Genomic DNA, 18083 nt, shown 5'->3' with positions numbered 1-18083 from the left:
GACACTTCATAAATACTTCTCATGTCCTACTCTGAAATAGGACATATTCTTATCTTAGCCAGACTTTTAGTAGAAGTAATTCTGAGATGCTTGATAAATATGGACACTGATATACACATTTTTGAGTACAAGTTTGGGTTCTGATTTTGGCTTGACAATAATGTTTAATAGTTTTCCTTGTTATGAATCTTTGCTTGTTTTTATGGCTCACGTCTTTTCTTCTGGTTCTTTATTTGAAAATTTATCTGCCCCTTTGTGGCGTGAGAACAACTGGGATAAAGTTTACAAAAATATCAAATTTTCATCAAAAAAAAATCCCATCCACCGGTTTACTCATGTAAAGCTTGTACACAAGTTACATTTTACTCCTTGTAAGTTACATTTAATGGTCCTTAGCCCAGGTGTCCTCTGTCACTTTTTTGCATATTTACTGGTTTTGTCCTCCTGTTCTGGCTTTCTGGTCTCAAATCTCTTGATGAACCTTTTCAGTGCTACCAGTTATTTTTCCTCTCTTATCATATATTCTTGTGCTGTTAGATCTTATTGACCTTGTTCTCTCATAAATGTAGCACTGTAGCTGCTAAACTTCTCCTCGCTTCTAAGTATAAGACCCTTAATAAGGTGAAGTGACTTAGTGATTAATGTTTTGGCCTTCAGACCTTGAGGTTGTGAGATATAAACCTACAACTTAAAGTTTGATATCCATCCCTTACCCACTATGCCACACTGGCTGTTGAACTTTTACAACCTGACTCTTGTGGAGATGTCTGCATCTCAGACTACTACAGCATTCAAAAATCCACAATTCACAGCCGGGATCCTGCTGCTTCTACATTCAATTTTCTATGTGCAGAGATGTGTGTCTTCATGTTTTCTGGCTCTAGTGTGCTGATGTGGTCAGCCAGCACTGCTGGAGTTCTTGGTGTTAGGTACAGGATGGTGGACTTGAGTGGTGCCGTGTGGGTTTATCTTATTACGTGCTGATTGTTTCTCATTTTGACAAATTGGTTTTCTTTTTGACATTGTTTAGTAAAATTGGTTTTCTTTTTGACATTGTTAAGTAAAATTAAACAGAATATTTAAAAGTTAATTTCAGATAAAATGTAAATAGGCTTGTAAGATCTCAAATTATTTTGGGGCTTTTCCAGAAATCTATTTGGCATGCCATGAATTACTTTTTGCCAATATATTAAGCTGTTGATTCATTTTAAAATAATGATTTCATTTCTTGGAGCTATTCAACAGTAGCTGAAAATATTTACATTTGTCTTTTTGATAAATTAAGCAGGAGCATCATGATGATACCAGTGTACTGTATTGTTGAAAAGTGACGGATGGCATGTCTTTATTGCTGTCTGAATTATATAATATTACCAGAGGGCAGGTTGTTTCAAATAACATAGGCCATCTATCTATCAACAACTTGTAAATCTCTAATTCCCATTTGTTTTTAAATCAAATAGTTTCTTTTTTAGAATTATGTAGTGACACACTTGGGCAGCATCGCTCTCACAAAATGATTAAATGACTGCTATGGTGCCTCTTACATGTCCTCTCTGCCCTTCCTGTGTCTCTCTGACACTCTGAAGACATTTGATTAGAGTGACTTGAATGGGCTGGACCTTAGTGAGACAGCGTGGGCAAGTGCATGACTGTGCCAAGCAGTAGGCTGCCATCATATCTAGGGTTGGTTCCTGCATTACAGCCTTTACTGTTTGGCTCCCCTGACAATGTACTGAATCAGACAAGTTCTGAAATAGAATAGATGGATGCAAATTTAAAGTTTATAAAGAAACAGTGTCACCTAGAAAAGCAGGTGTAGATTTTCCCATAGTTGGGAAATATTCTAAAAACTGCAGGCTGAATGCAACTCATGTCACAGTCTTCAGAGGGAAGGCTTTCCAGGCATTTTCAGAACAAAATAATTAAACCTTTCAAAAATGAATTCAATCCACAGTAAACATATTTTAACATATATTTTTCATCAGTCTGCTAGAAAATCACTTCTTTAGTTCTAAGTGCCTTTTAAAAACTATAGTGGAGCTTATGCACATCTTTTTCACAGAATGACGAAACTGCTAAGGATACATTAACAAAAGCCCATTGTGCAGCTAGCTAAAACATCGAGGAAAATCACCGTGCTTTCAGTTATAAATATGGCTGTATTGTTCTGCGGTGTATCAGGCCTACAGAATTCAGATCCTTTCAACTGTAATTACTGCCACAGAATTACAGGTATTAGAAAAGCCTTTTATTATGAATGAATCAAGGATTATTATTTTATTTTTGATGAACTTATGGAATGTTAGCAACAAGGGCTGAATACTGATAAAACTAATGGGAAAAAGTTGATTTTCTGTTCTGAATTCTGGAGAACGAAGACTACCTACTGAGGGGGTTTCTTTTACAAAGCCTTTAAATAAGGACCATAAAATGTGTAACTATTTACTTACATTTTAACTGATGTCATTGTCAAAGATGGTGCTTTTTACAGTTCCAAAGGCCACATTTTACACCTTCTTCCCATGTTCTAAGTTCCAGAGTGAGTGACAAACAAAAGGTAAATCACAGGAAATCCCAAAGTTAACAAAAAGTAGGCATGTGTTGTTCCCATCCCAGGCATGAAGCCAAACTGTATTTTGCTTACTTTCACTTGATCCCTGATTCATTTGATCGCTCGATATGACCCACAGTCCAGTGGATCAGGGGTTCTCAAACTCGGTCCTGGGGGACCCCTGTGGCTGCAGGTTTTTGTTCCAACCAGCCTCTGTTTTTAATTGGACTCCTGGGCTAATTAAGTGAACTGTTGTTTCCCAGATTCCCTGTTTTAGGAACAATATACAAATTAGAAAAATAAGTTTGGTAAAAAAAAAAAAGTATTAAAATGTACTAAGCATGTATTTTTTTCTTTTTAACAGTATTTTCATCTTGATTGTCATTCTATTTTTCTAAGTGTTCTAATTGTTTAATTAATCCATTATTTACTACTTTTTGGGGCTGACGATAAAGTAGTTGCAGCCTTTCACAATTGAGTGTTGTTTGCTTGGGTTTCTGCTCTGCTTGTTTTTAATTGTCATTATTAAGATTCAATGAAAGGAGCAAACTGCACAAAGAAAGGGAAAAATATAATAAAAAGAGAGTTAAGCATTTAAATCCATAGCAAAAACAGAAATATTTCTAAGTTTCTTATAAATGTAAAAATCATGCTGCTGTGCTTTTCTGAATGTAGAATAAAAGATAAATAATACCAACTAATTAAATGAGCTCAGTGCTATCAGGCGTTGTCAGTGATTAGGAATCTGGTTGGAACAAAAACCTGCAGCCACAGGGGTCCCCCAGCACCGGGTTTGAGAACCCCTGCAGTGGATCACCCTTGGTTATGTGCCATATACTGGAATGAGTTCACTTCATTTCCAATCTTTTGTAACCCTTCATTGACACACAATCATGTTGCATAGATCTGTCAACCATTCAGCTCCAGAACCCTCCACTGCCTTCAACAATTTGGACACCACTCCAGTTGGAACCACTGCTTTACCCATCTTCATCTTTTTCGGTACTTTTGTGACCTTCTCTTTCAAAAACTTAACTCTTGGTCTGTTTCCTTAAAACAAATATCATTATGCAGTTCATTCTCCACATTCTGCATCTTCTACATATGAATCTTTCTGGTAGCCTTAATCAAACTGATAGCAATCATAATGTTCTCGTCAGTATTTTTCAAGCAATTCACACCTCAAACCTCAAACTCATTTCTATTTCTAGTCTCTTAGCTTTTTTCAACTTCTTTCCTAGCATTTCACTTTACCTTTTCCTCAATTACCTTCTCTTCTTCTGCTTCTCACCATCACATATCTTGTGTTTCAGTGCTCTCCCTGTCCTACCACAGTGTAAAAAGGAGACAAAAGTGAGTGAGAAAAAAGGTTTGGGGATTTACCCTGTATATTGGTACAAGCAATACCATTCAGGAAATTATGAGTAGTCAAATGAGACTGAGTCAGAGAGTGACTGACTGGGAAGGTTAAGTGGTTGGGTCTTCATAGGTGAAGAAGGGATAGAAATGAGGTAGGCGTTGTCTGATAGTGGAAGTGGTTGGAACTCTAGTTGGGTTTCCCTTCTAATGGTCTGTGGAAGAGGGAGAAAAGGCCTTGGTGCACTTCATCAACCCCTGACTCTACTTCTTACCCTCAGTTAAATCCTTAGACTGCCTCCCATGTGCACATGTGTGACAACGGACAATGTCTGAGATTTTAAATCAGCCATTCTTCTTTTCATACTTGCCATTCACATGTGATACTTCTGAAACCTACTTTCTCTTCCTGCCAGGAATTTAACAAATTTATTTCTCACACTCTCTTCCGGACAATTCAGACTCAGGATATAACTCATCTCTTTACCATTTTTCACAATGATCAATCTCCTTTCTTTACCACCAAATAGTCTGTTATGCTCCTTACACCATCAGATTCAAATGCCATCAGTTTGTTGTCCTCCATTTAAAATATGGGATTGCACAGAAACATTTCCATCACCTCACCAAACCCCAGAATCCTCTCACCCTCAACATTCTGTTACTGAAATCCTCCATGGACTACCTCATAATCCTCAGCACTAGCTCCAATATGCCCATATTAGTCGCTACTCATCATCTTCCCTTGAGGTCCCACAGGCCTCACCCCCTGAACCTGTACCCAAAATTAATCTTTCTCTTTGTTCCAATCTATTGACAAGACAATATATATAGACTACTCTGCACCATTTTTTACAGTATACATAAGTCAATGTGCAGTGCTGTTTGAACTTGTGTTCATATGCATTTTTATGTTTTTTCTAGTCTTGTTTGTTTTTAGTCACAGTATAGACAAAGAATTAGCAATGAGGCAACATTCACAGTGTATTTGCTTTTCTCTTCTTGATGTAGTTTTGCTTCTTCCAATTTCTTCATAAAATACAGCTCTGTATATATACAACGTGTTTTAATTAGTATTCATCTTACTTTGAATACCAGAAAGTTGTGGAATTTTTTTACCAGTGGAATGGTTTATGCATTCAAATAATTTTGACCTTCATTCACACAGCATGTAAATAAATGAAGTAGCTAAACAGTTTTCTTATATTACTGAAACTGATGAAAGTGAAAAACCTAAACATATAATTGACTTGAGTGGTATAGGGTAGTCCAGTTCTAATTATGCAATTTTCATTACGCTATATCTTATTAAGTTTATTACATAGAAAATCACCCGAAAAATCCCAGACCATCGAAAAGTGTGCAAACTCACAACATGAAGAATTGTCTTCACACCAAACTTGAATCGTCCACGCATAAATCAAAGTCATCTGGATCTGCATAATTAGATCTCTGTAATGAAATCTTCACAATATTTTCCATTTTCCATTTCCATAAATGTTCTATGATATTCTACTCAAAGAATGGCCACTCAAGGACATAAGTCTTTGTTGTTCTGAAGCTTCCTGATATGAATTTTCTAGTATTCCCTGGGCTGCTACTCTTTTCGGATGTGAACATTTACCAATGTCTGATGTCTTTTGCAGACTGAGTCAACTTCCCCTCAGGTGTTTGTCTGTATATTATTCCTCGATTCCTGACGATTGGATCAAACCTTTTCACTAAAAAACATGACGTAATGTGATGCTGCTACAGTTTCACCATACTCCATTGCATTCCATAGGTCTGTGGTAAAGTGAGGTCTGCAGCTGATTGCCAACTTTTAAATAAATAATCGCATCTTTGTATGGATGGGGTGTGGGAGCATGGCAGGAGCATTTCATGTACGCGATGTGGGAGTGGATGCCCTTTCACTTTGTGCACAGGTGCAGGATCGCACGCAACCCTAATTGGTCCCAGGCGCTGCTGATTGCTGTGGCACGTCCCAGCTTTAAAAAGGGAAGCACAAGTGCAGGAAGAAGGAAAATAAAAAGCAGATCGGAGGAAAACAGACTGGCCAATGATCGAAAGAGAGAAGGAGGTTGAAAGGGAAATGGAAGAGAGGCAGAGATGGAGAGAGAAAGCGCCCAAACTTATCGAGTTAGTCAGGTGGTCGGGAGTGAGCCTCAGGGTCATGGAATCCAGAGGTGGTAATAGGGGCGCTGTTATTGAGCACTTTCGTGGGGAATAGGAGCGGCCTGAGTGGCAGCGTCTCCCCACAAAGGCCTAAGGGAAGAGGCAAGAGAGACATGTGGGGCTCATCGACTTGCTTGCAGATGCCAAAGGAAGGGCAGCAGGGAACGGAAGCCAGTGGAGAAAGTTGACAGCACCTGACAGTGGGCGTCTCCTTACACTGCAAGGTCCAAATGGGATAAGTGGAGGAGATGCCAGTTTTTAAAGGGATGGATAGTGTCTCACTGTTGTTATAATATGTCTCTGGCTTTTAACCTCGTCATTTTAATAGATTTATTTATCTATACTAAAAAAAGGCAAAGCCTTCACTGACTGACTGACTGACTCACTCACTCATCACTAATTCTCAAAGGTAGAAGGATGAAATTTGGCAGGCTCATTCCTTATAGGTTACTTACAAAAGTTAAGCAGGTTTCATTTCGAAATTCTACGCGTGATCGTCATAACGGTCGACAACGTCCGCCATGTTAAACTTTCTTATTTATGGCCCCATCTTCACGAAATTTGGTAGGCGGCTTCCCTGCGCTAACCGAAACAGATATACGTACTTATTTCGGTGGTATGACGCCACTGTCGGCCGTCATATTGAACTTTCCAACGATCTTTGTTGCCCTCACTGACTCAATCATCACTTATTCTCCAACTACCCGTATAGGTAGAAGGCTGAAATTTGGCAGGCTCATTCCTTACAGCTTACTTACAATAGTTAAGCAGGTTTCATTTCGAAATTCTACGCGTAACGGTCGACAACGTCCGCCATGTTAAACTTTCTAATTTTGGTCCCATCTTCACGAAATTTGGTAGGCGGCTTCCCTGCGCTAACCGAAACCAATTTACGTACTTATTTCAGTGGTATGACGCCACTGTCGGCCGCCTTATTGAACTTTCCATCGGTCTTTGTTACCTATGGGCCCATCTTCAAGAAATTTGGTACACTGGTTCCCAACGCTAACTGAATCCTACTTACGTACATACATATGTCCATAGCCTGCAGCTCGGTCACCGTGTGAGGCGGCATTGGGTCCCCCATCCCAACGCCTCCCACGTTGTTGGCTGCCTGCCTGTATAAGGCCGTCCGTCGTTCCGGTCTCTTCATTCCCTTCCTTGCTTCGCCACGGTATTCACGTCTCCCTGCTGATAACTGCAGCCTTTTTATTTAAACCACGGCTTCTCCTCTGTTTTATTGTTCATTAATTATGATTATAGTTATTGTATAGGTATTTTAGACTTAGTTTACATTGTTCAGGTACCCATTTCCTTTATTGTTCCAACTGTACCCCCATTAACATGTCTGTTGAGGTGATCACCATCGATCAAAGAACTGTCACTTACCAAGTGGTTTCCATGCCCGGAGATGGTGCATGCCTTTTCCATTCTCTGTGTTACATATTGCACGGCCATATCAAGCTCACTCTTGATATCTGGAGGAACGTTGTGTCTTATGTATTGAATGACTGGGACAGGTTCAAGGTGTGGACTGATGGTACAGGAGATAATTATACTACACAGGAGCACTAGAAGAGTGAAATGCTTAAGCCCTTCACCTATGGTTCTGCATGTGAGTTGATGGCTTCCGCTGAATTGTTCGGTTGTCGCTTTCAAGTGTACCGAAATGGCCAAATATTTTACACCTTTGGACTACCGCCAATGCCTCTTAAACATCTTAGATTCACAGGTGACGATTTGAGTAGTGGACACTTTGATGTTTATGAATGTTTAAACTCTCAAAAGAGGATGCGAAGTTGATGAAACTGGTTGTATGCTTACAACGCTTGACAGATGCCGAATGTCACTTCAACACAACAAGTTCTGCAAATACTAACGTTAATTATAACAAACCATGAAACTCAAACCGATTATGACAGCAGCAATCCATGCTGTGAGATTTAAGGCAAGATTGCTTTTCACATGGCCAACTGTACGTTACATGCTCAGGAGTAAGGTCAGCGCACAGCTTGGTCATTTTACAACCAGAGGGCTGAACTGACAACGTGGCATACAAAGAGATCCTTAATAGCTAATTATTGGTATATTTTCCCTCAGTTTAAAAAGGTTTACTTTTCTTCTTAATAAAAATTTTAAGGCAGTACTTCACTGCTGCGAAGCGAGGGCATTTTGCTAGTTAGAAATATTTTAACCTCAACCGTGCAGTTTATTTTTTGGGTTATTTATTTATTGACATTTAGAGCACTTTACTTTTTGAACACTTTTAATAAAAGTTCTTGAGCAGTTTTCACCATCCCCTTGCTTGGTGTGTTTGTCCTCATTTGCTCAGCTCATCCCGGGTTATAACTATCGATGGTGTTGGGTCAAAGATGTTCCCAAAAATGAAGAGGGAGCATGGAGCGAACCTACACTGCCACAAGGTCATTGACTATGTAGTCTTCATTAGGTACAGCTCTTTGCATTTAGGTTAGATGGTTTGTTTTTTCTATAATCTTACCAAAGAGTCTTTTGTCATGGTTACAAAAGTTTATAGACACTACTTTGTATTGTAAGGTCCCAGGGTGCTAGTATGTGGTCAGTTGTCAGGAGTGGCCTTCACATAGGTGCTGTGCCATACAGGGTGCTTTTATCTAAACAGCAGAGTTGGCAGCCTGCTGGCCACATTTTCCATTTCAGTAATTCACTCCGGACACTTACCAAATTCTTTGTCAGTTCTCTGAACAAGGTAGGTTTGATCCAGGAAAGGGAAAAAAAATCATTCCATATTATTACATTTTTTAATTACTGAATACACTAGAAGATTTAAAAACAACAGAAATGTTTTAATTTCCTTTACCAAACCTATGCCTTCTGAAGTAATGTCATCCAATTAAAGTGGACACAGTTGGACTTCTTTTAAGTTTTATGCTGTCAGTAAAAGAAGGTGAATACATTTTTGATTAAGTTTCTTTTTTATATGTTTAAAGGTCCAGACTTTTTATTCAGCTTAGGCATTTTGAATAACATATTCTATTCAGTGGCAAAAATCCCATATACACATATGTTAATTTGAGTTAGCAAGAGAACAAAATGCTGAAAATAATAAAGGGTGAGTCCTTTCTGGAAACACCATCCAGGTTGGATATTAATGTCAGATGCCAAGTTAAACTGGTTTGCAGCTCCTAGCACCAAAAATACAAATAGTATTTGTCATTTGTAGTGTTTTCTATGTTACAATGCTTGGCCTCTCAAGAAAGAGTGTTGTGGGGCAGTCAAGATGTTTTAATAACAAAATCCATTGCATTCATTATTAGGAGCTGAATGGAAACGGGGTGTCATCACAAAGGGACACTCTACTTAAATAAATGCCCTTCTCTGTCATTTACAATTCAACTCACTTAGTTAATAAAAGAGGCAATCATGAACAAGGTGAGAATGGCTAAAGTTAGAATGTGTTGCATTAGCTGGTCCAAATTCATATTCATTTTTATGTGTACATTGTTCAAACGTGGATGCTTCCAGGGCCAACATATTTATCATTTGACATTATGCCTTTTTAATATATTTTGCAGAATAACATAAGGTTGTTGAAGGTGAATCATATTTTACTAATTTCAGGTTTTTACACTGCATACTTTCCTAATGAAATGAAAAAAAAGATGATCGTGACAACATAGACCGATCAGCTCTAACATTAAAACCACTGACAGGTGACATGAATAACATCGTTACAATGGCACCTGTCAAGGGGTGGGATATATTAGACAGAAAGTGAACAGTCAGTCCTTGAAGGTGCTGTGTTAGAAGTGAGAAAAATGGGCACGTGTAAGGAACTGAGCGACTTTCACAAGGTCAAAATTGTGAAGGCTAGAAAACTGAGGTCAGAGCACCTCTAAAATGGCAGGAATGTTGAGTACAGTATTTAATACCCACCAAAAGAGGTCCAAAGAAGGAAAATCGGCGAGAGGCTCATTGATGCACAAAGGTGAGCCCATCTGGTCTGATCCCACAAAATAGCTGCTGTAGCACAAATTCCTGAAAAACATACTGCTAGCCATATGAGTAAGGTGTCAGAACACACAGTAAATTGCAGCTTGCTGCATATGGGGCTGCATAACCACAGACCGGTCAATGTGCCTATGCTGACCCCTGTTCATCTCTGAAAGCACCTACGGAGGGCACATGAGTGTCAGAACAGGACCATGGAGCAATGGAAGAAGGTGGCCAGGTCTGATGAATCACACTTTCTTTTACATCATGTGGCTGGCCAGATGCTTTTGTGTCACTTACCAGGGGAAGAGATGAGAGCAGAATGCACTATGGGAAGAAAGCAAGCCAGCAGAGGTAGTGTGATACTCTGGGCAGTGTTCTGCTGGAAAACCTTAGATCCTGGCATTCATGTGGATGTAACATTGACATGTACTACTTACCTAAAGATTTTTCTATGGCAACAATGAGGGCAGTGGCCTTTTTCAGCAGGATATTGCACCCTGCCGTACTTCACAAATTGTTTAGAATGGTTTGAGGAACATGACAAATATTTCAAAATGTTGACTTGGCCTTTTAGATTCACTGTATCTCAATCTGAATAAGTATCTATGGGATGTGCTGGTAAAACAAGACTGATCAATGAAGGTTCTACCTCACAACTTATAGGACTTAAAGGATCTGCTCTTAACGTGTTTACATCATACACTACAGGACACCTTCAGGGATCCTTGTGCAGTCCATACCTCGATGAATCAGAGCTTTTTTGGCAATATGAGAACCTACACATCATTAGGTATGTATTTTAATGTTGTGGCTGATTGGTATATCGGCATCTTGGTGATGTGGTGGTCAGCACTGCTGCCTCACAGCTTCACACCCAGCCTGGGCGCTGTCTCTTTTGAGCTGGAGTGCTGTCCCGGTGTCTGTACAGATTTACTATGGATATTCCGAATTTCCCCTCACATTATATTGTGTTGTGTTGAGAGTCTGATTAAGTGTGCCCTGTGACAGACTGGCCTGCTGTCCTGGATGGATTCCTGCCTAGTTTTTGAAGTTGCTCAGATGTTCTTCAGCTAGACCAGCAACCCCAAGTTTTAAATAAATGGATTTTAAAAATGAGTAAATGACAACCCAGGAGTACATTGCAGTATTGCTAACCTTTCAAAATGTGAATTATATCATTTCAGTTATTATGTTTGTTTTCCAAAATCTTAAAAATAATTATCCAACTCTGTATTGTACCTTAGTGTAAAGAGTAGAGAAACTGAGGGTTTTCAGCATTCTTCTTTTGTGTCTGTAGAAACATGTCATTGTTTAACATATAAAGCAAAATGTTTAATTTGAACTTTTCCAAAATTAATAGTAGTGCCTTAAGTTTTTTGCAGCCAAACCTAAAGGTGTGAAGTCAACTATTTTAAAGCAGGTTGCTGTTCCTTTACCTTCCTTTTCTTGGCTCTTTTTCCTTTATACAACAGCACCCTGCTTTAGATTTCCCAACACAGACTATTAATACAAACTTTTAAAGAAATTTACAGTTTTATTGCCTGTACATTTTTCAATATGGGTTTCATAATGCCTTCTGTGCATCTGGAGATTCATGGAAAAACGTTACAGGGTCTCTTCCTCTGAGTCACCTGCTAAAATGAACACCTTTAAAGATTCATTAGGAGCTGATCAGTAAAGTTCAGTGAGTTGTTCTAAGCTGTTTGTTCTGCAGATGTGCAACCTCTGTGTTTGAAGTTTCAGTTTGTAATTATTAAAGTGTAAGCAAAAAAATGTAAAAACCTTATACTGGGATTCATTTTAAACATTTTTCCATGAGTGTTCTGTAAAGTACCATTTACTCTATCCTTCCAGTTTTTTTTTAATATATAATACTATTCTCTTTATGTTTATTCTTTCAGATCAGAGAAAGCAGGGGAAATTGCAACAATTCCATTAGCAAAGGTAAGAGGATTATTTTGAAAGCTATGTACTGTAGAAAAAGAAATCCAGGACTTTTTAGTAACGGTCAAGAAGAAGATGTTAAAATTATGATGCGAAATCATTGTTTTCAGTACATAAATGAAAGATGTAAGTCTACCACCACCATTTTAGCACCTTTTCTATTTAGCTGTAAGCTTATAAAGATCAAAGCCTTCAGCTCCTAAAGGTCCACCTTGTTAACCAGCAAGTCTGTAGTGATGACACTCAGTCTCTCTAGGATTACTGTTTTTAGTTGTTTGTAATCACTGGTTATTAGGGTTTGTGGTAGCCTTGCAGAGTTTTACATTTCATGACAGATATAAGGATGTCAGTCCACATGAACCTCAGGCTATTTCAGTCATGTTAGCATTCTCTTTTTAAATTCTTTCATGGATTTTAATGCCGACTTGGTTGGTGCCACTTTCTGTAATGGTATGCTTCCTTCCTTGGCTGCTCTTAATATTGTCAAAGTCAGGGTTCATGATGGTGAAGACATTCCAGGATATTAGAATTGTTTTCCAAGTCAGCACATCAATCACAGTCTATTACTGAAATTGGTGTGAAGGTGGAAGAGATCCAGGATAACCTACCATCATCTGTCCCCAAATGTTCTAGGGCAGGGGTGGTGAACTCAAGGCCAAGAGTGCTGCAGTGGCTACAGGTTTTCATTCTAACCCTTTTCCTAATCAGTGGCCCGTTTTCACTGCTAATTAACTTTTTCCCCCATCACTTTAATAGCCCTGTTAGAAGAGTTCAGCCCTCTGAACTGATTCCTTTCTTCATTAAATGACAGCCAAGCAGCAATGAGATGTGAAACGAGCTAAAAGATGACCAGCTAAACTGGGGCTTCAAACTCCAACCAATTTCACTCCAATCACTTTCTTAATGAGAAGCCAATTCTTGCTGTTAATTAAACCCGTTATTTAACTCCATGGCTTGTTGCTGCTCTCATTCTGCCACAGCACACATTTTGAAAACTGTTGTTTTTCTGTTCTTTCTAAGATCACCGTCAAAATATTTTGGTGACCTGAGAGATCAACCTTTCCAAGACCATCACCTCTCTTTAATTTCAGATCATGTGTGATGGGCACAGGGGAGCTGGTGATGTGGTGGCTTGTTTTGTATCTCATTATTGTTTGGCTGATAATTAAAGAAAAAGAAACAACTATGGAGCCTGAGTGAAATTAATTAAAAGAAGTAATCAGCAGTAAAAACTGGTCACTAATTAAGAAGATGGTAAGAATGAAAACCTGCAGCCACTGCGGCACTCAAGGCCTGGAGTTCGCCACCCCTGTTCTAGGGAGATATTGCATATGTCTCCTTTGAGAAAATCTATGCTCAACAAGTTATGTAGCTACAGCTTCCCATAGTGCATTTCTTATCTTAATGACATAACAATGTGCATCATCACTGTTAGTCCCTTCAAACCCCTTCTCTACTAGACTACCCATCATAACATGTAAGTTCTTGTTATGAACGGCATGTTGAGAGTTGGTGTTGGAAGTTGGTCATTTTTAAAAGAAGCTGGATAATGCCAGACAGCTGTGACAAAATAAAATGTGTGGACAGTGTCAGAATGTCAAAATCAAAAGAATTGTCAAAACCTACTTCCAAAGCCAAATCACCAAACCAATACAGTAAACTCTTATGAATTCAGGGAATGCAAAGTCAAAGAAAATACTTGAATCAACAGGCTTTATCGCTACTACCTATGGAAGAGTAAAACTGTTTAGAACCCCTGGGTCTCTGAACCAAACTAATAATTCTAAGACAAATAAGCAGTTTATTGCACCAAAAATGTTGTAAAATGTAAAAGTCAAAGAATATAGCTCAAGGATCAAAAATAAAAAAGTACAGTACTTCCAAAAAGGAAAACAAAGCAAAACAAACTAAATAAGAAACAAAACTAGTTCCACAATATATGAGGTGAGACAAAATAAAAAAATATATATATTTATTGATGAATTACAGCATTCTAAACATTGTCACCTTCTATATACACCCCGTCCCGAGTTCTACACCACTCCATAGGTATCTTCCTTTGATGGATACAGTGCTGGAAATCTTCTTGCTTGAGGCTCTTCAACAGGCTTGCCATTTCTGTCTTCACTTTATCCATTGAAGAAAAATGTGTTCCCTTCAGGTCACTTTTGATTTTTGGAAACTAGTAAAAATCACAGGGAGCTAAATCGGGCGAATAGGGAGGATGATCGAGGATAGGAATGTTTTTGTCAGTCAAAAACTGCTCTACGGAAAAAGCATTATGCGCGGGAGCGTTGTCTTGTCTCACTGTTCGCTTTTTTCACCCGACATGTCATAGTAACTCATGTACCAATTGTTGTGCAAATACTGACTGGGCTATTCACCGGATATACCTAGCCGGTCGGCAGTTTGAGAGGGCATGTAGGAGGGGATATAGTTCTATGATTCACGTCCAGCCGACCTCCAGACGGTTTTCCAGGAAAGCCCCAAGCTCAGTCCGGTTATTTTTGTGTCATACCTCGTAAAAGCAAAATCCAACAACAGAGCCAAAAAAAAGAGAAGGCCTTGCAGAATTTTTTTAAGAAAATGAATCAAAACAACATTAGAAATCTAGCTAATGCCCTTAGTCCTGGCTTGAGACATCTTAAATAGACCCATACAAACAACCTGATCAGCTGCATTATCAGAAGGCCCAGCCCCCTTGGGGCTCAACATAGAAATGAAATAAACTACTGTAACAAATTCTAGAAATAAAAAAGTACAACACAGAAAAACAAAGAAGTACAATAAGAAACAAATACATTTTAAAAGTGATGAAATATCATAATGCAAATATACAAAAAGCAACACAAATAACAACAGAGAAAAACCACAAGATCAGAGATGAAGCTGTGGCATTTTTGTAACTCACACCAAAGTTTCTTCTTTTATAATGAAGGGTGCCGGTGCCGTGCTAAGATGGATACAAAATAATGATTTCCTTTTCTGATCCTTTAGGTCTTATAGTTTTCTTCAATACTGATTGGAAAGAATGTCTGGTGTTGTAAAATATCTCTTGAATACAGTTCATAGTAATGTTATAAGAAAAACGTATATCTGTTTAGAAACCCTCACACATGGATGCCAGTGATGTATCTAAAGGTATGAATTGTAGCACACAGTCCGTCTGTTACAAGTGTCTGGGCTGATGGCTGTGTCACTTTCAATGTCATGTGGTTTATACCATTTTTTGTGACTAGACTGGGTATCTTTCTCCAACAGTATTTGGGATGCGGCATGTAGTGTGAAAACCATTATAATTACTACAACTACTAATTCTCATCAGCAGTCACTGGCCCTCATTAGAAAGGTAAAGATAAACACTTGAGAGGATTTTAAATGTTCTCATGCAAACAGCAGTGTTACATAGGTGAACCTTACTTTTTTATCCATTGTAATCTCAGAATCATGTGTTTTTCGCTGTTTTAATGGACCTTTGTTTCCCTGAATTTATAGCTACCTAACAAAATGTTGGTGATGTATATCTTGGAAAATAAATTAATATGTTGTAATTTTATAGCATATTGATAATGTATTGCCACAACAACGTTGACATTGCAGTTTGCAAATGAGGTTCCTGTGCCTGTTGTTTCCAATGATTATTTTTGTTGCATCACAGTAAGTGCATTGAGCCAGAACAAGAGAGATAATAGGTTATTATAGCAATATCTCAGTGTGTTTTCTTGGTAACTTTAGAATCAATTGCATATGAACTGCTGTATCAGATAAAGTAAGTAATAGCTTCCTACGGTTTTAATGAAAACAAGCAACAATAACTGCGGATGAGGTTTTACAAATAAAGTAATTGTTGTACTCTGAGTAAATTAAATATCAAAGTTGAAAGGTATTGTTTTATCGCTTCATTCCCTATTATATAAGCGATCTTAAAGCATGAAGAAGTCAGGCAGCTTTTTATGCTGTGCAGGCTTCATCAGTTCAGCAAAGCTTTGCAAATATTTCCAATATACCAAGTTTCAGGAAAAATGACATACCATCCTCAACAATACAAGTATGGAATATAATAACAGTTCCTGTTGTCGGATTTTTTGAATAATAAAATAAATGTTATTTCTTTAGCTGAGATCTTTCTTTTTGAACTACCCATGAGGGAAAACTGTAATGAGAAAAATATAAAGACCTCTTTTTACTCATCCAGCCTTCAAGAGAAAACACCTGAAACACAGCAATTCATGTAAAGGATGTCTATAAGAATGAACTTAGTGCTTGGTTGTATGTTTAGCTAAAGCTATTTATTTATTGTGTGTATTCAGTAGACAGTAAGATTGGTTACAAGGAATAGCTCAGATAATCAGCCTCATTTGCTTTTATTTTGCAGTATTGGGAAGTGAGATGTAAACCAGAAGTAGCAGGCTACACGTGTAGGTCTTTGCAGTGACAAATCATAGTAAATGTCATGACCACAGGCCACTCGATTTGACCACTGACTCATACCAATCTGTCCAGTTGGCTGTGCCGTTTGTCTTTTGAGATTCATCCTTCCAATGTGGCTTTTCCTATAAAGTCTTGAAACTTCCCTGAAGGGATACTGTGCTAGAGTGGTACTAAAACCCTGAAGCACTTGTCGGCTGCTGCATTTATTTCTGCTTTTAAGTTAAAATCAGAATTATATGATTTTATGATTTTTTTTTACATTCAACTAGTTTACAATATTAATCCTATTTTTATTTTTTTCTTTGTTACTTATTTATTATTATTATCTTAGTTATTATTATCTTCCTATAAGAGGAATAGGGAAGATGTTGTTAAGTTTGTTTTTAAGTTAATGGAATTATTATTTTAGTTGTTTGGCATGATAGCTGTATTGGAAACCTCAAAGATTCATGCCACCACTACATAACTTATATTTTTTATTAAACAATTTCTTTCAAAATTTAAATGCTGTAAATATTCTTTGATTTCTTTAAACGAGACTTAGAGCTGAAGGTGTAGGTGAAGTGTTATAGGAACAATATTAGTGAACTTAAATATAATGAAATAGCAAATGCTCTAAATTGACATTTTTCTAAAGTTTTCCATGAAGAGTATTATTACTTCTTAGCAGCAACAGGGACTTTCAAGGAGGTACTTAGTTATTTAGAAACTGTAGAGGGAGACATGCTGCTTAGATTAGGAAGGCTCAAATCACTAGGTCCAGCTAACATTTGACTTAGATTGTTTATGTAGGTTATTGAGAACATATATCGACAAATTTTTTTCAAGAATCACTTCACAAAGGGGAAATTCCTAAAGATTGGTAGTTAGCAGTTTTGTGGTGATACATCTACTGATGCTAAACAAGGGCACATTATCCTTGATGTCAACTGTGGTCATCAAGTATTTTGAGGTCTTTTAAACATCAGACACCCAGGTGACCCACCTGAGGTTGATCAAATATCAGCTTATGCCCTAGCAGCAGTCTCCCATGAATCTGCTCTCTTGATCCAGTGCCATCTGCAGCCTCTCCTCCTTTACCTTGTGATGCAGAGTACAGAGTATGCCCTGTCTAGAGACTGCCCTGCAAACCTTATCTCCACAGGCATGCACCTTCCTCTCCACACTTGTTTGTGGCAGTCACTTACAAGGACTTCATACTTGCTCTTCTTCCACTCAAATGCCTTCTCTGTATGTGGTGATAGTAATGCTGACAGTCTCCACAACGGTCTTAAGTACCTACTTACAGTATGTTGACAGCAATATTAGTCTTCCCCCAAAGTCTTTAGACAGCAGCTTCATGGCCAAAAGGACACTCTGGTTTCTTCACGATCTTGGGAGGACATCATACACTGCCTCGACCAAGAAATGAATGAGGTGTGGTTCTGCCAGCTAGAAGTATTCCAGGAACTCATTCTCTACACCTTATTTCCCATCTGGTCCAGGCACTTTGCTCTCGCTTCTTCTAGGACCAGTTTATGCCAATCCTTTCCTTGTGCCTTGTCACATCAGAGAGTTGTAAAAGTTCCTAGTCCCACTGTTCCTCTCATCACTGTTTGCACTGAGTCCCTGTTCTGCAGTAATAACTCTACCCATGCTATGTTTCCAC

At 38.3% G+C, this 18083-nt stretch overlaps 1 protein-coding gene across 1 annotated transcript in view; it reads left to right on the top strand.

Annotated features, from left to right (window-relative positions):
* si:ch211-51h4.2 overlaps positions 1-18083 on the top strand; it is a 411729-nt gene that overhangs the window by 342361 nt on the left and 51285 nt on the right. The window contains exon 13 of the mRNA XM_039758852.1: positions 11962-12004. Coding sequence (XP_039614786.1) covers positions 11962-12004 — 43 coding nt within the window. The remainder of the gene's footprint in view (positions 1-11961; positions 12005-18083) is intronic.

Source organism: Polypterus senegalus, chromosome 1, assembly GCF_016835505.1.
Source record: "Polypterus senegalus isolate Bchr_013 chromosome 1, ASM1683550v1, whole genome shotgun sequence".
Classification (NCBI taxonomy): Eukaryota; Metazoa; Chordata; class Cladistia; order Polypteriformes; family Polypteridae; genus Polypterus; species Polypterus senegalus.
Note: the sequence above shows the minus strand (reverse complement) of the source record. Positions and strands in the feature narration are given on the sequence as shown.